Consider the following 26,180-nt stretch of genomic DNA (forward strand, 5'->3'; position numbering starts at 1 on the left):
TATTCACACCACTCTACATATACACATTGGCAAATCGATTGTTATTTCTTTTCTAGAGGTTGGGGTAGCCCTGAAAAGGGCTGTTTTTTTGTTTGCTATGGCAATCTTTTTTAGGTTCTAAGATTGCGGCCTCCTCTGACGATAGGCTTTCTCCCAGGATAAGGTCTGCTTCTTCGGAAAGAGAAGAAGAACTCTTTGGTATCGATACGACAGTCGACAAAGCCTCTGTCAGGTTCAAGTTGCTGCTGCTGCTGTTGTTGCTGTTGCTGCTCTCTCTGCTGTTTCTGAAGTCTGTACTTCTCTGTCCATTCTTCTTTCTCTCTGTTGATTTCTTCTCTGAAGAGCTCTTCTATCAGGTCTTCAGTGACTTTTAACATTCTCACATTCTCTATCTCTTCTGGCTTCGGTATCAGACTGTGTCTGACCCTATGCAAATTAACGTATGCTTCGTTTAGCTTAGCTAGTCTGGAGCACATCTTTGTAGGAAGATGAGTCGACAATGGATGGTTAGACTGGAGACTGCCCCCGGTTTTAAAGTCAAAGCGCGGACGTGAAGGAAAACATCTCCACACGGTTTTCGAGTCGGAACGTTTAATGAGTGTCATGAGAGGGATAGAGAGAAGTCAAAGAGCATGAATCAAGACTCCTATAGCCAAACAAACCAAAAGGCATTTTTTCTTCAAAACACAACATTTTTATTCAAAATCACTTAACACTACCAAACAACTATAGCATTTTTAACAATAATCAAACAATATAACATCAAACATTTTTTTCTAATCACAAACATTTTTTTCAACTAACACATTATTTTGGACAGGGCTGACAACGTTGTGAATGAAATTGTGATTTCCACTGTTGGAAGTCATTAGGCCATTGATGAACACTACGTTTCCTAGCTAGAGACAAAAGATAAGCATAATGGTCACAAAACCATTTATCTACTTTCACATCGTTTCTAGAAGAAGAACGAGGATCAAAATGAGTCACTAAATGTTCTAAGGAATAGCCCAGACTGCGATGATGCAGAAAATACACACAATATTGTCCACACACCAAGAAATCTGTGCCTTGTAATTTCACATCATTGAATCGGGTGGTCTGAGCATTTCTTCTCATAAAGTCAATGATATCGTCTTCCAAAGGGGGTAAACCATAGGAATCAAAATATTCCACGCATTCTTCTTGAGGAAAGTAGACGGCTACCCAGTGGGTTCCTGGGAGATGACTGTCGTCCGTGTTGATGACATAAGCTTGATGGTCTTGAGGTTTGCGATGAGGGAGTTCATCTTTAGCACAGACGACAGGATTCCAAGAAGCCGTGTACGAGCTGTGGTTCAAAAGGTAATAAAGTTCCCAGGTATCCATGTTTTTTTCTTCTTCACAGGTAATAATAAGTGATCAATTCGATCCTGACTTTTTGCTTGAAAATGTCTGACAAATAACCGTTTCTTCGCTTCGTCTCCCCACTCTGATTCAGGAGAGCTTCGATACGATGGATCTCTTGAGTGGTTAATGGTGGAGTAGATTGTTCACGCAAGTCTTTATACCACTGATGCAACACGACTTCGTCCGAGATGAGACTCTAAGCTTCATCCAGATACTCGTCCAATTGTTCTTCTTGACTCAGCATCAGGCATTTATCGTGTTGAATTTGACTGGGATGATCGTTTTGACATCCATAGCAATCTTTCTTGACCAATTCCGTAATTTTTTCGACCAAGTGTTTGGCAAAACAGGAGATTAAATGGGCTTCTTGTTCTGGCCATCTTAACTTCATCATGATAACTTCTTCTTCCATGGTATCTAATAATCTAGAATGACTTCTCTCAAACTGTTGATTTCTATCGTATTGTCAAATTCTGCATACAGAATGACGTTCGCCATTTCATCAGGTTCTCGTTTTGCAAACTGAATTTCCACACGAATCTGGCCTGATTTTATAGGGTGGAAACGTCCCTCGTCGCTGCCTTGGTCTGGAGTGAAATCAAAAGCCCACAAAGCATAGCCTCCTGCATAATCTTCGTATGTAATGCCATGACTGGTGTTGGTTCCTAACTGTCCGGTGGCTTCGTACAGGGACAAGTACGACCTCAAGTAATTCTTCTTCTCAAAGTTAGGTTCGAAGGGTCGGGTACACAAGGTCTTGCCATCGCGACTGACTTCGATCTTGGACACGCCAAAGTGTTGAAAGTAGAAAGGATTTTTATCGGCAGCTCCATTGAAGGCTGTATTCTCGACGATACCAAGGATTAAACGTTTGGGTAGCTGTCCTTGGAACAGATGATCTTCGATCATGGATCGTTGCCCCTTGGGAATGGTGAAGGTTTTCACTTCCACGCATCGTATCGGATACTTAGCGGTCGTTCTGCTCAACGTGTGACTGATGTCGTTTCCCACTTTAGGTAACACTTCCACACGGTGTACGTAGAATCTAGCTTCCTCGATGACAGTTTTGTAATCGTCAGCACCAGCCATCAAATGGAAAGCGGTACTGATACGATTCAGTCTCAGGCGAACATCCACCCCGTTCAGCAAATACTTTTCTTGCAACCACATGTCCAAATGCAAGCGATCCATCAGTTCTAAACTTTTGTTGATTCCCTTGATTTTGTTTCTTCGTTCTACAAATCCCTCATTGTGTTCTTTCTTTGTATCAATTTCCAATTCTTCAAACTGACCCGCATCGTCAGCTTCCCATACCACACAGGCATTGAGATGAGTGTTCTTGGCGTCTATTCCGTACGTCAAGAGATTTTCCAGGTAGGCACGATAAGGGTAAGTATCCATGCTGCTACTGACTAGTTTGTTATTCAAGTACAAGTCCACTCCGCTAAACAAGGAATGCATGAAATTGTTGACGGGAGCTACTACTTCAGTGTCTATATCACCTCCTGTCTTATCTAGAACTTTGACCTTGAGGTACAAGTAACTGCTGTTCAGATCGATGTAATCTTCGGGTTGTCCTTTGATTTCAAACTCGATGGGAGCTGAGGCTGTCAAAGAGGAGACGGGGTGAAATTCTACCCACTGGGATTCTTGCATGGTCATCATGGTGGGGGGCATTTCAAACAGATTCAGTTCCGACTTGGAACAAGCGCAAGACTCTCGGTGCATCATTTTTTCTATTTCTCAATAATCGAAAACGTCTAGGTCTCGAACGGTTCTTCTTTTCTTTGTCTTTCTAGCTTTAGAAGTGTGAAGTCTGGTAAAAGGGTGTTTTCTTCGTCGTCTCTTTCTGCCTTGTCCTTGCTGAATGCCTGACTCAGTAGCGTGCAGGGCATTTATAGGTGTTTCTCGTCGGCACAAAAGGTCTTTACCCGTTTGCATCAAGACATTTTTGCCTGCCCTCAAGAAGGCTTCTTTTGGGTTTTGTTTGTCGATGATGACATTTTGGAGAAATTCTTTGCCTTGTGTCAGTGCGGCATCTTTCAAGGCGTGCAATCCGCGTGTCACCATCGGTTTCAACACTGGGCCCAACGAACGAAAGGCTGATTTTAACATATCTCCTAAACCGTGTCCTCGCTGTCGAGCAACGCCTCGGTACACTGGATACATGACTTACGACTCGTTAGAGAACCGTTTTCGAAAATGGAGTTTTACCGTGACTTTCCTTTGGTGAATGGAATATTTTGTCCCAGATCTCCTTTTATAGCAATGTTGACCGTGTCCAAATAAGATTTGCTGACGGGTAAATAGTGAGGATGTACAAATTCGCGGTGGACGTGATAAGTGTTTCCACCTTCCTCGTCAACGAGCGTGGCAGAATCCACTTTGAAAGGAATGACCCGCAGTAACGGTCTGGAGGTGTGTCCCACCACGTTGTACTCCACCACATCGGAGTACACAAAGATCAAATTCAGTCCTTGGTTCATTTCTAATGGAGAACGAAATAACTTGCTAAAAGAATCGTTGTCGGAAATGACTGATAATTCGTTTTTCTTCATCATGACCATCCTCATGTCCATGTCCCCGCCCAACACGTCAAAAAATTCAGGACAAAATAAGAAAGACAACATTTTGTGCCCCTCAGGAAATTTCATCAGGAAGCGACGAGCTACTTTGTGGTACTCCAGGGTGACACTTTTTCTGACACTCTCCAAAGCTTTCAGAAACACGACATTAAACCTGGAACTAATGGTACTGACCAAATGTTGACCACTAAAATAATTGCCTGGGGGAATGATCAAGCGATAGGTCGTCTTTTGAGTTTCTGAGTTATATATTTTGTTATCATATTTGACGTGGGTATTCAAGTACTGTTGCATTTGCTCGTCATGAACTTCCACTGAAAAAAATTTTGATTGGGAAGGACATTGAGGACTTGGGTCGGGTGAATGATTTCTACCAAAGCCACTTCCCAATGGGCTTCGTGATCTAATTGCATAGCCTGAGGTAATTTCGCCGTGTAACAGCACAACGTGTTATTGGGAAACACCTCCATGGAACTGTCACTGGGTAAGGTTAAGTAAAATTGGTTAGTGTGACTCATAATTCCAGAGTTCTGTGACTGTCCGAGGGGTTACTGGAAGTCAGAGGAGTGTCTCCGCCCAAAATAGGGTTGTTATTGTTGTTGGAGTGGTGACTGGCACTGGCACTGGACACAAGGTTCCCGTTGTTCCCGTTCGAGGAGAATTTCAGGGAGGGATTGGGAAGCAGGTAACCGATGCAACTGCTTAATAAAATGGTCCACAATTGTTTGTCTCCTTGTTGCAAACTCAGATTGGCAATGGCTGCCCCGATGACACAATACACCACGAAGATTTGGCAGAAGAAGACGATTTGCGTTTTAGGTGCACGTTCTCCACACCACACCCACAAGGGTTGTTTTTGTAAATCTTGCAGAGAAAAACTGGGTGAAGGAGTGGTAGCAGAAGTAGCTGCATCTGTGTGAAAGGGCATGATGGTCACTTCTTTTTATAGTCGATGACTTGCAAAGCGTCGATGCAAGAATCAAAACTGGGTGGATATCCTTTCCAACGTACTTTGACTTCTTTGACACGTCGTTTGCCCACTTTACGGGTTCTGCGTTCGAGAATGCTTTCGATGTCGTACACGTCGTCTTCTTCTTTGGTGACACTTTGTAACTCGGGCAAATAAAACGTTCCTTTGAACACTTCTCCGTTCATGTTTTCTAATTTATAGACGGCAGGATGACGGCCATGCACTCGTCCAGTGACACGAAACAATTCGGTAGTAGAGTTATGTAAGTAACCTTTGTCGAAAGTGCGTTTGGTTTTGCCAATGCGCACCCAATCTCCTACGGCCGACACTCCATTTTTCTTGGGGACAGCCCTCGTCGGGGACGTACCAAAGAGACGATCAGACACCAGCACTTCGTTCTCGGGCGTCACCTCTTGCGGGGCACGTCCAATGTTTCGATGGTAAGATTGGTTGTACGCTTGCACCAGGTGTGGTAAGATGTCGATGTACTGCAGAGTGTGGTGATGCGTAAAATATTTCCACATGCGTTCTTTCAAAGTGCGTTGAAAACGTTCGGCGATGCTGGCTTTGGTTTCAGAATTCTCGGTGGTAAAAAAATGAATGTCACGTTTCTTTACTTCTTTTTGGAAAGCTTGGTTCAGAAATTCGGACAATTGTCCGTTTGCCATCGAAGAGGGTGACGACCGCTTTGTTTCAACACCCGTTGCAGGGCTCGCACTAACTCACTGCTCGATTTGGAAGTCAAGGGTACGACCCAGGCAAATTTGGAAAAGACGTCGATGACACAAAACAAATATTTGTAGCCACAATTGTAGCTGGCTAAATGAGAGACATCGGCTAAATCGGCTTGCCATTGATGATCGATGCCTTCCACTCGGGTGCGACTTCTGGAAAACTTGCGTCGAATGGGTTTGTGTAAAGTGTAGGTAGCTTGTTCTTGTAACCATCGTTGCACTTGAAGTGAACGGAGACTTTTCAGTCGCGTTTTGGCAGCACGATACAATTTTTGAACTCCTGCGTAACCTGCAGGATGGGAGGGATCGTAGTAAATGCTGGCTAACACTTTATCCATTTTGTTTGTTAATAAGACACCCACTCTTGGAGGATGCTACTCTTTTTCTCTTGGGGTATTTTCTTGGATTGTAATGCTTTGCGTGTGCGACCGGCAATAGGTGTCGAGGGGGAGGATGTCTGAACAGGGGATATCTGTTCTTGTTTCACTTCTGTCTTCACCTTCTTTTTCTCTTCTGATGAAGAAGGGGTGGTCATCATCTTTTTAATCCATCCAATTCTGGAGGTAGGTGGTGTTGTTAACTTGCGTACTTTTTCTGGTGGAGTTTCAAACCCTTCTTCTTCTTCTCCTTTTTCTGTCTTGTTCACTAGTAGTGTTGGTGGTAGTGGTGATGGTGCTGGACTTTTCATCAAGGTCTTAAAATCTTTCAGAGTTGGAAGAGCTGTTTCGTCTGAGGCTTTCTGATGAAAGAGTTGCAGTCGTTGCAAGAGTTGACCGTACTTTTGCGATTTTTCTGTTTCGGACAAATCTTGGCGATCCATCAAGGACTGCAATTCGTGTTGTAACTGGGACATCTCACTCAAATTGGGATTGGGAGGTAAATGCGGGGTGCGTTGTTCTTGCCAACGATGGTATTCCATCCATCGCTTGTAAGGCACTAAAGCTAGTTTTCGTCCTTCCATGGGATGTCAGGGGTCAATTCTGAGATCTTGGGTCTCCAGAGGGCCTTTTTATCTTGCTCCCACCAGTCCTCCCAACATGGTTCCCAAGACTCCTTTCAGCAATGGACCTAACAAGAGGGGTAAAATTCCTCCACGTTGGACTAACATCTTCTTTTGACGAAGGGGAATTTTCTTTTGAACCATTTGGCGAAGAACGTGACGATGTTTGCCTACGCATTGTTTCTGGTGTTTGGACAAAGGGATCGTGCCTTTCAAGACGTTCAAACAACATTCGCACACGGTATCGATGACCTCTTTGGAGGCTGTTTGAATGAGTTTTTTTCGTAGGGGTGGAGAAGCTTTGGACAGGACAGATAACATGTCCCCATGTTTGACTAAACGAGGAGGCAGTCCTTTCCTTTCCTTTCCTTGGGGTTGTTTAGAAGAGGGATGTTTTCTGGAGGGTGACATCTTTGAGTCTTCAGGAGCACCAAAACACTGATACCCCTACTTGGTCACACACCTTTTTTTATACTGGAACGCGTCGCCACTGATTGACTTTACGTCGTATCAGCTTGAGGACAGGCATGACACGTCGTGCAGGGGTACGTAACGGACTAAATCGAGCCAGTTCTTGCTTGGACAAATCCAGTAAACTTTGTAACATGCCGGTTCTTTCTTGAACTTTGATTTTGGGAGAAGGTACTTTGTGAGCAGTGGCCACTGCCACTAAATTGGGGGATCCTGCCACTGGGGAAGTACTTGGGGTCATCAACGGAGAAGTTCTTGGTGTGATCAACGTCTCCAAGTACTTCTCAGTTCTTGGTGTCATCAACGGAGAAGTGAATGAACCTGAGGCTACCGGAGATGCGGTCACCGGCGTTGCAGGTCGTGGTTTGCGAGTATAAGGTTGCGTCCCGGCCGAAGTGTCTCTCTTGCGACTAGTTTTCTGTGGACTTTTCTTTTTTGGGGGACTTTTTCTCTGCTTCTTTTTCTGGGGGCTATTCTTTTTCCGGGGTGGTGTCTGGTAAGAGGAGGGTTCCGCCACTGGAGAAGTTCTTGGAGACACGGGTCTCCTTGGGGACCTGGTCTTGACACCGTGGCTCTTTTTCTTCTTCTTGGAGCTTCGTTTGGCTTTTTTCTTGGTGAGAACTTTGGGAGCATTAGGATCCCATCTTAAGAGAGAGCGAATGATGACCCCTCCTAGAGTACCGCTCCCTCCAGGCTTCAAAATCATTTGTTTTTTGGTTTGAGTTTCGATGCGGAGATCGGCCAGTTGGGTCAGAGCGACTTTGTTTCGATCAAAAAAGCGTTTGGTTTGATGAGGAATCTGAATGATCCCTTGCAGTAATTGACGTGCTGTCACCGTGAACCATCGTAAGACTTCTTTGAGACTGGCTTCTAAGACACGAGCCCGTATTTGTGGATTTTTTTCTCGACTGATGCCATACAAGGCACGAATTAATTTGACGGGAAGATGCGACTGAAGGGACGTCATGTTCACACTGTGTGTGAGACAGACGAAAAGGGTCTGAGGATTTTATAGATTTTTTTTATGTGGCGTGAAATGAAGTCGAGGACGGAGACGTGTACAGGACAGGCCCTCCGTCTTGGCACCAGTGGTGAAACAATTGGGTACGAAATCGCAAATCATCGGGGGTCGTATGTTTCAAATCGACGAGTAAATAAGCGTGTGGAGTTTGAGTGGCATCGTCGTACGCCTGAGTCAGCCAAGGCGTTCCTAATTGTTTAGCTAAGACTTGCACTTGCGATTTATCTCGAGGGCTTTTAAACAAGACCATGTAATGCGCATTGAGACTGATGGTGCGATGGGCTTTACTTTGTTGAAACAAATTTTGGGTGATATAAATGACACTGGCATTACGATGATGCCCTTTGCGCGTGAACCAAAGTTTAATTTCTTCTTCGTCTTCTCTTAACATGTCGTCGAAAATGACCAAATGGGTTTGACGGGAGTCAGAAACGATTCCGTCGTCTTCTTTAGGAATGCCTTACACAATCACGAAGGAATCGCCTTGACTTTCTCGCAAGAGGCTGTACGCCGATTGCCACTCTTTGTAACACCACACGATGCGATGAGGTGGTCGATCGATCAAATTCGGTTTTGCCTGAACCGCTAGGTCCAGCGATGAGCATGTTAAAGGGATGGCGAAGATACAAAGTCTCCCAACTGGCACGATCTAAGTGTTCGTCGATGACTTTGACAGTGGAGGAAGAGGGAGCAGAGACAGCAGAAGTAGCCATAGTGTCAGGAATGTCACTTGTGACACGAAAACAGACAAGACAAGAGTTTTTATATTTTTTTCAGGACACGTTTAGTGAATGTTTTAAACATGAACACGAAAGACAAAAATACATAAAAGCCAGAGGCTTAAGTACAACGATAAAAGGCACATGAAAACCATTAACGTGGAATAAAAACAAGTTTCTGTACAACATGTTTTGGGTAATGTTCTGACCAGTTCTATAGGGGGTAAGGTCACACAAGTATCCTCCCGAAAGGGTCTTTCAGGCATGTCCACGACAGTCCTGTCCTGGGTGACGGGTTCTTCTGGCACTGTCACTTACACAGGTTGAAAAGTTACTTTTTTCTTTGGACGTTTAAAGGAAGGATCAAAACTCTCGTGCATACTGGGCCATTTCTTGGGTCCAAGCCTCAAAACCCCCTTTTTTCCAGGCACGTACATCTGTCCAGTGGGGGTGTAAGTCACAAGCTACATACACATCGTCATACACGTCTTCGGTAGCTAAAAGTTGACGAATCTTTTTTTCCCGTAGAGGTCGAGAAGTATCCAGATGAAAACGCAAGGCTTTGAGCAAAAGGAGTCTTTTGTGACCATTTAAGGACATTTGGGTGGTAAGTACTGTTCGTAAAGAGTCCACAAGGAATCGGCTGTTAAGCCAAATCCCAGAAAACAAGTCACTAAGATACACACTATGGTAATGATCCACGGTTTGAATATGGTCATTGAGTTCCTGCCACGGAATCTTTTCAATCACATGTGATAAAAGTCGTGGCATGGATTCCTGTTTTTATAGTCTCTTTGTTTCGGAAGCAATACGCGTACTTTCTAGCCAGAGATCATCGTTCTCCAGTTGGAAATTTAAATACTTCAAACTGTAACCTACAGTGGAAGTTTCCTCTTCCGCTAAGCAGATTCCACGTAATAGACCTTTGTAATCCTTTAACTCGTCTTCCTCAATGCATTGCACTAGGTGAATCTCGAAGTAACCAAAATGATGAACATTTCGATCATTCACTAACTCAAAGTGTTGAACAAGATCTGACCACTAAAACAATTTCTGACGAATCAGTTCTCTTATACCATTCAGGTACCAGTGGTTCAAACACCGGTGACGTAACGATTGCAATTGTTCTTTACGTTTGACTTGTATTTTGACCAGCTCTCGGTAAATGCGTTCTCTCAACTCCACAGGCAAAGCACGAATGTTCTCTTGTAAAGTATCCATGAATAGGTCATACTAAATCCTCTTTCTGACACAAGAAATGTACCGTTTGCACAGACATGGTTTTAATTCAGTGTCGAATCTAAATCGTTTAATCACTAATTTACACATTACAATTCGTTCAGAAGTTTCCTCTTTCACTAAGTTGACATTGTGTAAAAGATGTTGGTAATTCGTTAACTCTTCCTCTGGAATTCGATGCAGTAAGTTTACAATGTAGTAGATAGAATCATCAATAGCAAACCAATCCTTTTTAAAACTAGGGGATCGTTGATCAATGTCTGTCCAATGGAACACTTTCAACTGAATCAGTCCTTGTATAGCATTCAGGTACCAGTGGTTCAAACACCGGTGACGTAACGGATGCAATTGTTCTTTACGTTTGACTTGTATTTTGACCAGCTCTCGCTAAATGCGTTCTCTCAACTCCACAGGCAAAGTACGAATGTTCTCTTGTAAAGTATCCATTTAAATATATTGTCCAACTAAGGGTAAATAATGACAACTGGGAGACCATCGAGCATGTTCCAGGTAGGCTGAATCTTGCGGTTCCCAGTGGTGAAGTGACACACCACAACTGAAGCACTTGACTTTATCCCCTTCGCCCAAGTAGTAAAATCTGGCTCTGGCTAATTCTTCGGGGGTCGGTCCTCCCAGATACTTAGGCCATTTTCCTTTCAACGATTGAAAACGATTTTCAAAGTTGCAGTATTCCGACAAACGCACAGGGAACGAATATTCGTCTTTCACAGGTTCGTTTCGATGAGGGTTGGGTAACATGGACAGGAGTTTGCTCAGGGCTGGATGACATCCGTTGGGAGGTAGACGTGAAGGTGGACATCCACCTTTAAAACGAAACCCAGTAAAGTGTCCAAGAGGATGAGCGGCATCGCTTTCGCATCCCTCAGGTTTGACACGCACAGCATCACTTTCCATGATAGGGGTAGTGAGAACAAAGTTCCCATGATGCTTTACGGCATCGCTAAGGTCACAATGTACAGCATCGTTCCCATCGCAAGGCTCACAATCGCACTCGTCTGCAAACTCCGTTACGCAATTACAGTGGTAACCGCATGGACACTTGCAGTTTCCTTCCGGACATTTTCCGTCGCAATGCATGGGTCTTATCCATCCAATATTAGTCACACTAGGGGAAGATAAAACTTTTTTACAATCCCCAAACTGAAATGTTGTCTCTTTCAAAGGATTTATCTTGTTCGCTTGGTCTTGGTAGTCACAATGAACTATCGATCTTGCCTAGGGTTCCTTTTTATACACAGACCAATACCAACGTGTCCATACGGTAAGGTGAAATGATTGGGAAGTCGCACTCGCTTCTGGTACACGATTTGATAGAATTTTTCCAAGGGTCGACTGACGATGTGGTGAGTGGGTAAACGTACAATCTTTTTGGGCTGATAGGTGGTCACTTTAAAGTGTTCATCCTCTCTAGACTGCAAGGCTACTTTCAATACGTCAAAGTTCACCACTCGACTGGTACGATAATTCAGAGTCAATCCTTTCACTTTACACTTCGTGTGCACTTCTCCTTGTTTGTCCCGGTATTCGCAGCCGTAATTTTCAGGACCGCCACTTGCGAAACTTAGAATCTTGTCGTCGGGGTGCTCATCTGTCCAGGCTCCTAAACGGTCTCCTTCGATGTCAGGGTGCTGTTGACTCGGGTGATCGATGTAAATGCAACTGTCTGTGTCAAAGTACAGGACGCGTTCCCTTAACAGTTCTAAAGCTTCGTACAATTTTAAGCGAGCATGAGCTGTCACGTAAGCCGCAATGATGACATTTCCAAAGGGGTCAGCTTCTACAAAGTCCAGATCTTCTTCGTAATTTACTAAGATCAAATCTTCGCGAACGACGTCCACGTGTTTCATGAATTTAGTTTTGTCGTGAATCATCTGAAAGTAGCGGGAAGGTTCTGTCAAATATTCCGTCTTGGGTAAACACGGTCGTTGTGCCATTTTTCCCCACAAGCAATTTAACATCACTTTGGCAAACGATCGCCTGCCTTCGTTTTTCTCGATGTGGTCTAAAGTAATGCCTTCTTCTGCCCAGTATTTCTCTTTGAATGTCTTTTGGTCTTCGGGAGCGTGACACCAAAAAGGATAGCCACTGGCTTCTTGCTTCAGTTTCAAAAAGGCATCCACGTAGTCTGCGAAAATGCCTTTCTGACTGGGGTCTCCCTTGTGGTATTGTTGTGTCTTGGGAAAGTGGCAAAGTTCGTGCACTTTTAACAGTTGGTATCCCATGTCCATAGCTTTGAACAAATCTACGCTGACCCAGGTTCCCGTCAAAGCCCGTTCTTCCTGGGTGTGCTGACAAGGCTGATCTTGGTTGCACGTTTCGGCACAAGTACGACACAAGGGAAACATCAGTTTGCCTTGACAATGGTGAGGTAAGACGGGATGGTATAGGTTCGTGGGAGGCAAAACTTTGCACTTGATCAAGCCTTCATATTGTCGAATGTTGACCAGGTCGATGTGTTCCGTCAGCAATTGTGGGTGCCCTGCAGGAAAGTGACAATATTTACACACGTAGGGATACAGCGAACACACGTCCAGGTATTTGATTTCTTCTCCTTTCTCTTCGTCGGCTTGGTACAGCAAACAGGTGGCATTGGTCCTTCCTCCGTACAAACTATCCCTCGGGTTCAGGGGGTCCATGAACTGGTAACTTTCCACGATACGTTTAAACTCGGGATCGGTTTTCAAACGGTGATCGTACTCGTGTTCCCACATTTCCACCACTTGGTATCCTTCCTGTTCTAACTTCAGGCGTCGCTGAGAAGTGGTCTGGTACAAGTCTTCCATGGTTCGTTGTAAAAACTGATTTCTAGTGCCACGGTCAGGGTAACAGACGGGACATCCGATTGTCGAATAGTTTTCCAGGCTCTTTTCCATTCTGCCGTGTCGTTTGTGTTGGCACAGTTTCGTCCCATCACGATAGCCCTGGCTAAACACATCTGGTCTTGAGAATTGTGAATTTGGACGAGGCTCTTTTTGGTGCTGCGAAGACCGTTCACCAATAACACGTTATTGCGTTGTCCAGTCCCTTGAGGAGGAGAGACGTGGGTCATGTCCAGTGTGGCTTTTCCATCGGTGATGTCAAAGTGGTCATTAGATTGTTGCACGTGTTGAATCTTGTCCATGACTTTGGAAGTAGTCAATTCTGCAGGTCTGCTAAACTCGATCCAAATAGGGGATTTCAAACCGTCGTGTTGTATGGAAAGTCTCAAGCGATCGTCTTCTTTGGGTTGACATTGTCGCTTGAGTGAGGTAAGCAAAGAATCCCACATCTCGGTAATGAACCCTTCTGCTTTCTCTAACGGTACTTCGGATTTGAAATCTTTAAACTTCACCGTGTATTTGTAAGCCGTGGTTCTAAATTTTCTAGAGGGACGCTTTTCCGTCTCTCGAATGGAATAGTATTTTTCAGGGTTGACTAAGGGTGGTGAACTTTGTTTGGAGGAAAACTCTCTGGGCTTGGATTCTGGTTCACTCATGTCCTCTTCAAAATCACTGGCATGAATTTGTGCCAAGATTTCAGCCCTGGTACGAGGCGATAGATCACGTTTCTGCCTCTTACTTTCTTCTTTCTTCTCAAATGAATTGGATCGTTTCATCTTGATAGCAAAACGTCAAATGACTAAAATTTAAACACCATGGGTTACTTTATAGTCATGGCGGACCAAGGTATATAAAGGGTATGTGTCTTGTCCTTTCACTATTCATTTCACTCTCAAACCGAGCACAACGATGGAAGAGACTACACAAATCGAACGTTTCATCAGAGCGTTGCGAGGGGTCATTATAAAATTCTCTTCAGACCAGTCGAGGGACTAATCTCCTTCCTTTCGAGATAAAAGTCAAGATACTTGCTATATCTGTCAGAAGAAAGGGCATTGGTCTTCAGAGTGTCCAGACCGTCAAGAAAAGAAAACAGGGGTTAAAAGAGAGAAAAGTCAAGATACCTGTTACTATTGTCAAGAAAAAGGACATTGGTCTCCAGATTGCCCTAAGAAACAAGAGGAGTCAGATGAAGAGAGGGATTCTGAAGAGCAAGAAGAAGAAGAGGAAGAAGAAGAAGAGGAAGAAAGCAGAGAGGTGAAGAAAAAGAAAGAGGAGAAGAAAAGAAGAAGGGAAGAAAGTGAGGATGAAGAGGAGGAAAAGACTGTGAGGGTGAAGAAATTAAAAAAACAGAGAGAGTGAAAAATGAGACAGAAGAAGTCTATGAACCTTTTAAAGTGTTATGTTGTGAATTGTGAATTGGATTGTAAATATTTATAACAGAATAAATTAGATATAAAGGTAAGTGTCTTTGGGTTTTGATTTTAAAATAAGAAGCTATAATCATGCACTCATAAAAAGACACGTACTATAGGGGTAAAATGGGTTTTTTTTAGTTATTGGCAATTGAAAGTCTATCTCTTTTCGAGAGACATGGGTGGCCCTGAAAAGGGCCTTTGGGGGTAGGGGTGAGTCTAAGCAATCAACTTTAACTGCATTAAGCCTTTGCCACGGCCAAGACCTATTTCTGGACTGCGTACTGTTGATGATGATGATGATGATTTAGTTGAAATCACTAAGGGTGGTACGGTAGGCTTAGTCACAGAGTTGGAGTGTTTAGCTCGGGAAGGTCGTATTCTCTTCGGTCGTAATAAAGAAGTCTGATACATTTGTTTCAGACTTCTTAACTCCGCTAAAATGTCTAACAGTACCGTGACCGTTTGACTTTCACACCCTTGTTTCTTTGCTGCTGCTGCTGCTTCTTCTTCTTCTTGTTTTTTTTTTCTTACCTCTTCTTGTTGTTGCTGTAGGAGAAAAGCTTGTTCTGCTTCCTTTTGCTGTTGTATAAATTTCTCCAATTCTTCTTTCTGTCTCTGTCTAAAATTCTCCACGTGCGGTAAAGAAGGAGAAGGTGGCGAAGGTTCCGGAACAAATTCTTGCGAAGTAAGAAAATCAACAAAATCCCAATTCACCTCTTCTGAAAGTAAGTCCGGGTTCCCTTGGGTAGTCTCCACGGCTGGTACACCCCAATTTATCGTTTTCTGAGTTTCCGTCATGTTGAAAAACTGTCGCATGGATTGACTGCGCACAGGCGCTAGCAAATCTATATAGGACATGTGACGTCGCAGACTGCTCTCTTCGGATTGGACGTGGGCTGAATGAATTTTGTAACGCGTGTTTCAATTGGTTAACCAACTCAATCCGTTTCAATCCTTCCTCTCCCTATAAATAAGCGCAGTTCACTGCATTCCATCACCTGTTCTCGGCACCCCAACATGTGGACCGACGTGCAATCATCCACTCTTGTGTCTTCCATGATGTTCCGGACGGACATACCAATGTATGTCCGATCCAAGTGGACAGTTGTTCATAGGACAGACACCAGCCTATGGATACGAAGAATATATGTGGAGAGGCAAGAATGCCTCAAGAGAGTTTTAGTATACGGCCCTGCAGTCAGGCGAAGCTTAAGAAGAAGAAGATGTCACAGATGCCCTTTATGTTAAGGGTATATTAACATAAAACCAAAGGCCCTTTTCAAGGCCACTCATAGGTCTCGAAAAGACCTTGACTTTCATTGCCTAGCCCCCTTTTTAAAAAAAAAAATAGAGACCCTCCCTGTTTCAATTTTCCCATGTTCCATTTCCATAGGCCCATCAGGTCGGGACCATATTAAAATAGGGTCCCGACCCTATTCCATTTCCCCTTGAAGCTAAACAGGCCCAAGATTTTTTTCCCTATGTTAAATTCCCTTGAGGCTAAACAGGCCCAAGATTTTTTTTTTCCCATGTTAAATTCCCTTGAGGTTAAACAGGCCCAGGGGTTTTTGCCCATGTTAAATTTACATAGAGGCTAAACAGGCCCAGGATGGTTAATGTTAAATTTACATAGAGGCTAAACAGGCCCAGGGTGGTTTTTAATGCTAATTCCCCTTGAGGCTAAACAGCCCCACTTCACTACTAACATGTCATGAACATATGCAAGGCTGCATATCTTGAGCTGAGACGCATCAGCTCAATTCGCAAATATCTTTCAGTTGATGCCACTAAAACACTTGTGTGTTCATTAGTACTTTCAAGACTGGACTATTGTAACTCAGTTCTGTCTGGTTCATCTCAATATCTGCTCCAGAAACTTCAAAAAGTTCAAAACACAGCTGCTCGGATCATACTTAGAGTACCACGATCAGAGCACACCTCCCCGCTGCTCTGTACCCTACACTGGCTATCCATTCGATCCAGAATCAAACACAAAATTTGTTCTCTATGCTACGTTTCACTGTGGACTCTAGTCCAACATACCTATCCTACCTCACCCATGTGTACACACCAGCAAGGTATTTACGCTCCTCTTCCGACAATCGTATACTCATTATTCCCACTATGAAAACTAAGTCATATGAAGAGCGTTCTTTTGCATACCAGGGCCCAACAACGTGGAATGAATTGCTCACTAAACTTAGACACAAAGACACAGTGATCACATTCAAGAGGGCTCTCAAAACTCACTTATTTCGACTGCAAGAACAAACTTAAAGACCTAATAATGTTTCCTACCTTAAATATTCTCAGAATGTTTTTTAATGTTTTCTAGTTTCATGGTATTTTTTTTTGAAATCATATCATTATGTTTTTTTTGATCATAGGTGTTGTCTAATGTTGTAAAGCGCTTAGAGCTTCTAAAGATTAGGCGCTATACAATATCCTCATTATTATTATAATTATTATTATTAAGCGACAGTGGTATACATACATACATACATACATACAGGCATGCATGCATGCCTGCATCCATCCATCCATACACACACACTCTCACACATACATACATACACACATACAGGATTCGGCTAATGTGGGTATGTGAGAAAGCTTGCCAGTAGCTTCTCGTGGGTCGGTGGTTCTTCCAGGGGTTTTCCCGGGTTCTTCCTCCACCGTTAGTACTGGCCACCATACATAGCCTATCGTGTGCTGAAAAATGGCTTTAAACCCCACAACAACAACAATGCATACATACATACATACATACATGCATACAGACAGACAGATATGCATGCATATATACGTACGTACGTACGTGCATACATACGTACGTACATACATACATACATGACAGTTTGTTGTAAAGTACATACGGATACATTAGAAAAACTCTCGTTAAGGGCGCGAAGTTTAAGCATTTATAACACTTATGATGAACAGATGAGGCAGATGGCAGTAGAAACTGTTATATTGTATTTAAGAATGCGATTCACTTTCCTTTTCAATCAGTGCTTGTTATAAATAAACAAGCTTCTAAGAGCCGAACTTAATATATAATCCAGAAGAAGTAAAACAATGTAGACACCTATACTACCGCAATTTTAGACAACGACAGAATCGTGTATTCCCTATTCAAAGTCTATGCGCACTTTTAACGGTAATTCAGTCGGTACTGCTTTTCATGTCTGCCGTAAAGCCATGTTTTAGCCATGTGCACAAAAAATGTGGGGATTATCAATACCTTTCAAAGTACGAGCCCACAGACAAAACTGGGACCGAAACATCTGTTGAATAAGTATAAACATCTCTCTCTCTCTCTCTCTCTCTCTCTCTCTCTCTCTCTCAGGGATTGATAAAATTCATTCAATACTATTATTGTTTAACAAATCTGTGGAACCTTGTAAAGAAATATGAATAGCATAATTAAAGAGAAAATCAATAAATATTCAATACACTATACAATTTTCCCCAACATATGGGCGATAAGAACTGTCTACAACATTGGCTTAATGTAGAGTAATTGGGTTTACCTAGATTCAGGATTGATCAGAAGCACGTCAAGTTGATTTTAAAAAGAAAGGATCATATCTTCCATATAATGATACCATTAATGAATACGCTGTTTTTTTAAAATATTGTAATTGTAAATAGTGCAGAATGCGAGATAAGAAAGATTAAATGCTGATACAGCAGGGTACAATTTGTTCACTTCATATTACCAATAAACTGAAGGACAAAACTAAACGTCAAACCATTACTTAAAGGCATAATCGATATATATATATATATATATATATATATATATATATATATATATATATATATATATATATATATAAAACCAATAACTAAACTATATAATTGAGACTGGTATATCCTAGGATGATCGTTATGAAGAGGCAATTAAGTTATGTTGAATAATTATCTATATCTGTATTTATGTTATTTTTGCTTTGAAGAAAGTGTCATAATTGTGCCATCGTCAGATTCATTCGCATTAAATATATTATTCTTGTTTTGTTGCTTATCTAACCAACCATTTTTCCATTCGTCCATATAGCTGAATGACTCCAAAGAGAACAATTGCGATCGGCTGTTTACTTGTATCTCTTTCTCCCATCACTGATTGTAGTTTCTCCTGTTTCCTCATCCTTTTTTCTTCTGAACTCATCTTTCTCTTTCCCCCCTTTTCCCCCTCCTCCTCCTTCTTCTCAGAATCGATGGGTTTTCAGCTGAAACTGCAGCGTGTACGTGTAACAGCGAACATACTCATTCAGTGCTAATTATGTGGTATAGATAGTTTTTATGGTCAATAAGCACAACCAATATTGATCACTCATATCTTAATAACACCGATCTTTGCGCTGATGATTCTAAGCTGCATACATCTGGTAATTCTCTTCACTCCATTAAAAATAAACTTCAAATTGACCGAAACAATTTGTCAATTATGTGTCGATAAAACAGACCACATATTAATGTATTCAAAACAAAATGTATGAAACTCGGAATAACGCAGCGTGAACCTCCTAAAATCGATTAACATCTAACTCAAAATAGCTTAACATGTCACGTGATAAAAAGTTAAATCTTTTTGGTGTCTACAATCATCAACACCTCATAAGAGTTGACATATGGACAATGTATGTGTAATGAATTGTCAAAAGAATAGAACTTACAGTAGAAATGTATACCTTCCCGTTCTCATAAACTTTATATTTTGAACTATTTTTCGGGATATATACTACTTCTGACAGACAAAGGCTGTACTATATGGGGAAACACGTTCAATTATTATCTATAAAGAAATTACACACTCGAGAAGGACACACTGTACTAAATGTATGGAAAAATGGGAACCAGCCTGGAAATGGATGAACATAAAATAGAGTATATGTGGGTTTAGCTGGCCATGATTGGCTAATAATGTAAGTTACTGTTTAGGAAAAATAATTTTGCGAGCTTATCCTAGTTGTTACCAAAAACAACAGAGACTGTTTTATTGATGGAATTCCAGTCTTTTAACAGTCTTCGGTTTGGAACACTCATTACTGAAATTAGCACTTCACCCTTTGGTGCGGAATTGAAAGGTCATGTTTCAAACACATGTAGGTCCAGAAAATGCAACAGCTCATGTCCTTTTCTCTACAAATAAGCTGACATCCAGGTCTCAGTTGTACTGATAAATAAAAGTTTGACCATGAGCACTCATAAATTTAAAGTTAATTTTTTTTTAATATCATGGTGTTTGCGTAGACTTACTATAGGAACTGAATTAGTACCGTGAGTCCAGAAAAGGGCCGCGGAAACTTCATATTACGACTCCCTCGAATGTTTTGTTTTCACGTCTACAACGGATACCGATACAAAAACGTATGTTTTATCTTATCTTTATTTTTTTTCTCCATAATATATATCTAACCTGATTGAACTAAGGTCATGAAGTACTGAGTGTGATCACCCATCAACAACTAATAACGAACTCCAGATGCCGAAGTCGAAAACCAACCATATCAAAAGCTCTTTTACTGTATCAGCACCTACCTTTCTGAATTCCTTACCCATGAGGATACGTACTTTAAACCCATTTGCTTAGTTTAAAACCTCAATAAAGAAATTCTTTTTTAAAAGTATGAATGTTAATATTAAAGCTTCCCAATACAGAATTTCACCATTCTGTCCAGATATAATCTGCGTACGTTTTATTCTATGTTTATATGACTACGGACATAACGAAATGCGTATACCTGTGTAAAGCATATTGTTCAAATATGTACCTATTGACCAATATTGTTACATATATTAATGCATTTTTAAATCCCTCTGTGTGTGTGTGTGTGTGTGTGTGTGTGTGTGTGTGCGAGAGCACTCTTGAGTGCGTGTCTGTATGTAAAAAATATTTGTTATAACATGACCTATTAACAAATCGAGAATCGCATGAAACGCGGGTTTTTAGTGAAAAATAGGTGTTGTCCTCGTTAAATAAAGGTTACTACTACTACTACTACTACTACTACACCACCACCACCACCAACTACTACTACTACTACTACTACTAATAATAATAATAATAATAATAATTCATCTGTTTGTAATGCGTATTTTGTCCCTTCATTCACAGGAGTTTGGCCGTAGCATCCCGATTTTGATTATAGTACAAGTCACACGTGTCATGTAGGCATTCAACACCGACTTTCTTAGTAATGGGTGTAATGTGTTAGAATTTTATTCTACATACTTTTAGGTGGCAAGTAGTCGCTTCATTTGGATTCGTATACATCCATATTCCTTTGGAAGGTCATTATTTAGACGTACCGAGAGGTGAATACGGCAAAATCAGTTTTAAAGTACGTAGCCATTTTTGGACGAAATGAACCTAAAAGTGTGATCCAGTACAATCCGGATTTAACGTCGCGCGCTGTGATGTCACAAACAAAGCTACACATATTGATGAACGAATTTGTACTACCCTCGATTGTGATGATTCGACTCGACGCACTCTTATTTTGACCCCTGTTTAGTACATAGCCACCATTCTAAACGTCCATAGCGATAGATAATTTTCGTCTGGAAGTTTCTTGGTGACAGTTAAGGTGCAGAATATTCAATAATCAGGATTGAATAGACTTTGGTTAAAGAAACTTAGTGTTAAATTTTTAAAGAACAAGTTATATTCAATTTAAAATGAGTAAATGCGGATACGTGACCTGTGTGATTTGTTCTATGGACTCAGCATGAAGTGTCTGAATACTGATCTTCTGTTTAAAAAATGAGGATGGAACTAAATTGCAAGGTTAATTACTATTACCCAAAACCTACTGACTTATCTTTTTTTTAGTATCATTTAGTATCACCTTTAAACTAGTAAGATCAATAATTTTTTTTTTATTTATTTATTTCTAATAGTAACCTTCAGTTTCTGTAAAATACTTACCCATTTCTTTTGGCCGAGATGGTCATATGACCAAATTTTACTGATTTTGATGGCTAGTACTTTTTTGTTTCTAGAACCGCTCAGTATTGTTTTCAGTGATTCATTCTATGGTTTTTTTTATTTTCTTCTTCTCTTTTCTAGTTTTTTTTTTTTTTTTTTTTTTTGTTCTTGTTGTTTTTGTTTGTCTGGTTTACTTATTTTATTGTATTCTTCTCGTTCTTTAACGCACTTAATCAACCTCAGCTGCTGAACTTTAAACGGCAGAACAAAGAAACAGAGAATGCTGAGCATGGCATGTGTTTGTAATGTTTTCACTAGGTCGTAACCCCAAAAGTCAGTTGTAGGTAAAGAAATAAACCTGCTTAAGTTATATTAAATGACTGCATCACACGAACTACGGCAATTGTGTAATGATCGGACTCGGTGCACATATCATTTTTATTACGTGGGTTTTCCAAGCTCTCCTCATTACTGATCATTAGTCAACGGGCTTAACATAGATAACATGTAACTAACATGTAACTCGAGTTATGTATATAATATATAACTAACATGTAACTATAGTCTCAATTAATGTTAGACCACAGGCCATAGACGCCCGCAGCATAGGTGGGGGGAGGGGGCACGTGACCCTCCTGGAAATCATCCTGCAAATACATACATAAATTCCGTCAAGTTTAATCATGCAAATGAAGCTGAAAATATGTCACAAGATTCTGTTTAAAACGCCTAGTAAATATCAGGTTTAGTTTCAGACTGCTTACTATACTAACCCTCCCGGCCGTGACTGACTGACCCCCCAACCCACCTTCAAAAAAATCCTGACACCCCCTGCGAAAATCCTGGGGGACCCCGTACCACAGGCCTTTGATATGCTATCACTGTAGTAAGAAAATGGCAGAATATCAGAGGTGTGTGTGTGTGTGTGTGTGTGTGTGTACGCGTGTTCCCCCTCTGATATTATGCAATTTTCTTACTACAGTGATAGAATTTATAGAATTTTAAAGACCTGCTGTTAGACTTAAATGATACATAATTTGTCTATTTTCACATTTTTTTCTTTTAGACCAAGATGGTCAACCTTTTGTTGAAAACATTCAATGTCGAAGTATTGATTCAGAAAGACCTTCATCATTTTGGACCTCGCTCATACAAAATGGATTTATTTTACTTGTTTTAGACAAGGATGGTCAATGTATGAGAACTTTCAATGTCAAGGTATTCAGAAAGAAATTAAATTTATTGGGCGTTCAACCATGACAAACACATTTATTTTCACAGAACTAGTTAGTATTTCGTTCCTTATAGTCATCTGCTTGTTCTCTCTCTCTCTCTCTCTCTCTCTCTCTCTCTCTCTCTCTCTCTCTCTCTGCCCGAAGGCATTAGCATTCTGTGAAAATATCGTTCGGAATTATTTTTTTATTCAATCTGCAAAAATGTTTTTCTATTTCAGTTTCCCATTAAATTTCTCCTAGATGACGACGATAATGATGAGGAAGATGAGGATGCTGATTAAGATAAAAATAAATATAATGACGATAAACAACAAGAAAGAACCACAAAAACAACAACAACAACAACATAATAATAATAATAAAATAATAATAATAATAATATTAATAATAATAATAATAATAATAATAATAATGACAACAACAACAACAGCAACAGCAATAATAAAATAACAAAATTATCTAATTTTGTGCCAGTTTTGTCTCTTTTCAGTATTGTATTGTCTTCATAAGATTTATACATAGCTACGTACTACATTTATGGTGCATGTGTTTTGTGCTGCGCTTCCTGATGATCAGCTAAATGTGTTGCAACGGAATCGGCTACACAAGCGAATAATAGCTGGATTTCTTATTCGGAATATACCTAATGTTTTCCCAACGATGACCTCAAGCAGAAATGAGCGCTTTGGAAAGATTGTTTTATTTTATGGTGAGATGATTTTCGTCGAGAAAATGCATTGCACCGTGTGGCAGTGTAGCCCTTTTTGCTCTTTTGAATTTTCCAGTATTTTTCAGGAGAGCTATAAAGTCCTCATTGAACACGTAGGCGATAGAGGGTGGGAGGATACCGCTTTACTTAGTGAACATCTTCAGGACTCCCAACAAGATAAATATCGGTGGACGAATTACGTTATAATTTGTAGGACTACTTCCGTCAGACTCTTGCTTGCTGGAAACTGGCAATAATTTGAGAGTCTTGACTCAGATTGAACATTAAAATCAGCAGAATGCATTATGTGCAACATTTAGTTAAAACCGTATTTATTTGAGAAACTTTTTCAAATGCAGTTGCAAAATATGATTTGGTGGGTTTAATAGAAGCATAAACTTATTAGCAGTGCCTCCCAGCAGTAAAAAAAAAACCAAAATGCAACATCAGTGATCTCGATTTATTCAGAAAATGTGCATAAACTTGCAAAATAAAAAGAATAACAAATTAATTGGGATTCAGAATGTTGGGAGTTGGGTCAATTAATTAAATATTGTGGTCATCCTATCCATTGTTTTTACGTGACGTCACAAAACGCGTGTTCTTCCATATCCACCATTTTGATCCTCTAGCCATCTACTAACATTGTTCATCCCACATAATTATGAAGGCATGTCACATTTTGTGCACAAGGTTATAATATAACACACACTCTGTTGTGCATGTCAACAGCACGAGACCAAATGCATGACTTTTCCCCTTTTGTCTTCAAGTAAAACATTGAAATTTCAACCATCTTTGTTATTCTTTCATAAACAAATAGATCCATCAATAAACACGCATAAACAAATGGATACACAAACAAGTAGGAACATGTAATGATTTTCAATTTACATGAGTTGAAATTAATCATCTGATTATAGTTCAAGTTAAAAAGCCAATTGTTAATATATATTTTCATGTTTCTAAAAGTAGTTCAAGAGAAGAGCAATCGGTTTTGACATTTGGTACAAAATCATGATCCGTTAGGAAAATGTTTCATTTTAGACGAAACTTCTTTGAATGGTTATCGCTTACATTCAATATCATCCTAGGTCCAACATCACGACAAATACAATGTTTGACCATACCTATTAAAACTGGTTTGTCAGTGGGCTTTGGCACATGCACGTTTTTGCAGAAAGTATTTGTACATAAAAGTTGGCATAATGCACATGCTATGAAATTGTATTTCCATAACTGTTATTATATCCTGAAGATCATTGTCCAGAATGACTCTTTCAAGGTGACAAGCTTAGGGACATCACACAAAATACCTTTTTTTTAATTAAAAAAAAGACAATATTGTCTGTTTGTATAAACTGCATTTCTATTTGATAGCATTATGCACGATTATGGTTTAACTTCACTTTTCTGTCTTTTGATATAAGCCATGTAGCTTAATTTTATTTTTATTTTCGTGCTATAGGGGCACATAATTTGAAGTATACTCTATGTATTGTTTCGATTAAGTAAATGTCCTAATCAACAATTAAATCAGATTATTATTTTGAATATACGTGATGACTGGTGTTGATAAAAGTTTGTTAGGGCCTCAAAATGGCAGTGAATGGTATGCGCTCGTTGCATTGTGGGTATTTGTGTACCCAATTGTGATGTCTGTGAAAACAACCCATTGCAATTCAGATGTAATTTTGGGGTAGAGTCAGGGTTCTCAATAGACCTGTACCCTCTTGTTTTGATGATTGCTATGTAAATGTTACCCCATTTCTTATGCATGGAAATTCCAACCTGTACTTTTTTATGATGCACTTTGATTTCCACTGGAGTGTAAGTCTCAATTAACCCTTGATTTGCCTCTGGCATAATTTCATATGTAGCTTGTGCTGCCTGTAATGAATTTGCTGTATATGCAAGTAATTGACATTTACTAGACTATTATTTATATTTTATTAGCCAATAATATTGCACCTTTGTAAAATTAATATGAACTGTCCAGAGCTAAGAGGTCATTGATGTCATGCTTAGGTATGCATAATTGAGTCAAGTTTAGATTGTTTTTAGATTTTCTTTGGTGGATATGATAAATAAAAAAGAAATTTGTTATGACTTGGTTGCTTAAACATTTGCTCAAAAATCACTATTTGTTTGATTGTCCACCAAATTTTATTCAGTTAGACAAAACTGGAAAATGTAGAGGCTTGCAAAGCCAGTTGACAAAGGATTAGTGGACAGATTTTTTGGTTCAATGTGATTAATTTGCTTGAATCAGTAAAATGTTGACTTGGTTGGATTTTTGATGAAATATCATTAAGTATTTATGTCATAATAAGTATGACATACATCAGGACCAAGAATTTATTACAAACTATGCTCAAAAAATTTTACAGGGAGAATTTCTTTAAAAAATTACTCTGGGATTATAATGGCAGCCAGTGCTACATAAATAAATATATAAATTATAACTCCAGATAAAGTATAAAATAGAAATATAATAAGCAACACTCTACATAGATAAAATAATTGGCTATAATACTAGGATTCATGAAAGGTTACATAGCATGGCTGTAAAATTAGTTTGTAAAACTGATAAATCATTGACACATTAGTATAATGAGCGAGTAGTGAATCTGGGACACATTTTAATTAGATGCATTGATGTTTTAAATAATGTACCACTGCAGGCTGGCATAAACTATCAGTATTATATTGTTAGTTATCAGAATTTCTTTACAAAATGTGTGTGTGTTTGCATGTGCACATGCAAGTAATTATTTTTTCTAATATTGATTTTTTTTTAGTAAGAACATATTTCTTGTGAAAAACTGTTCAAAAATGTATTTCCTAAATATATGGAAGCAAGTTTGATATGTTTGGTGAAAAAAGTTGGACAGTTGTTAGCATTGCCATGTT

General features: G+C 40.2%; 1 protein-coding gene across 2 annotated transcripts in view; it reads left to right on the forward strand.

Moving 5' to 3' along the window:
• The first annotated feature begins 23,155 nt into the window (after positions 1–23,155).
• LOC149785335 (uncharacterized) overlaps positions 23,156–26,180 on the forward strand; it is a 35,788-nt gene continuing 32,763 nt past the window's right edge. Inside the window, exon 1 of one of the 2 annotated variants that reach the window (XM_089979229.1) lies at positions 23,156–23,267. In XM_089979229.1, coding sequence (XP_089835355.1) covers positions 23,235–23,267 — 33 coding nt within the window. In that variant the 5' untranslated portion in view covers positions 23,156–23,234. The remainder of the gene's footprint in view (positions 23,268–26,180) is intronic. The other variant, XM_089979230.1, reaches the window with a different exon arrangement.

The sequence above is a fragment of the Sinohyriopsis cumingii genome, chromosome 13 (genome assembly GCF_028554795.1).
Source record: "Sinohyriopsis cumingii isolate HCF-2022 chromosome 13, ASM2855479v2, whole genome shotgun sequence".
Lineage (NCBI taxonomy): Eukaryota > Metazoa > Mollusca > Bivalvia > Unionida > Unionidae > Sinohyriopsis > Sinohyriopsis cumingii.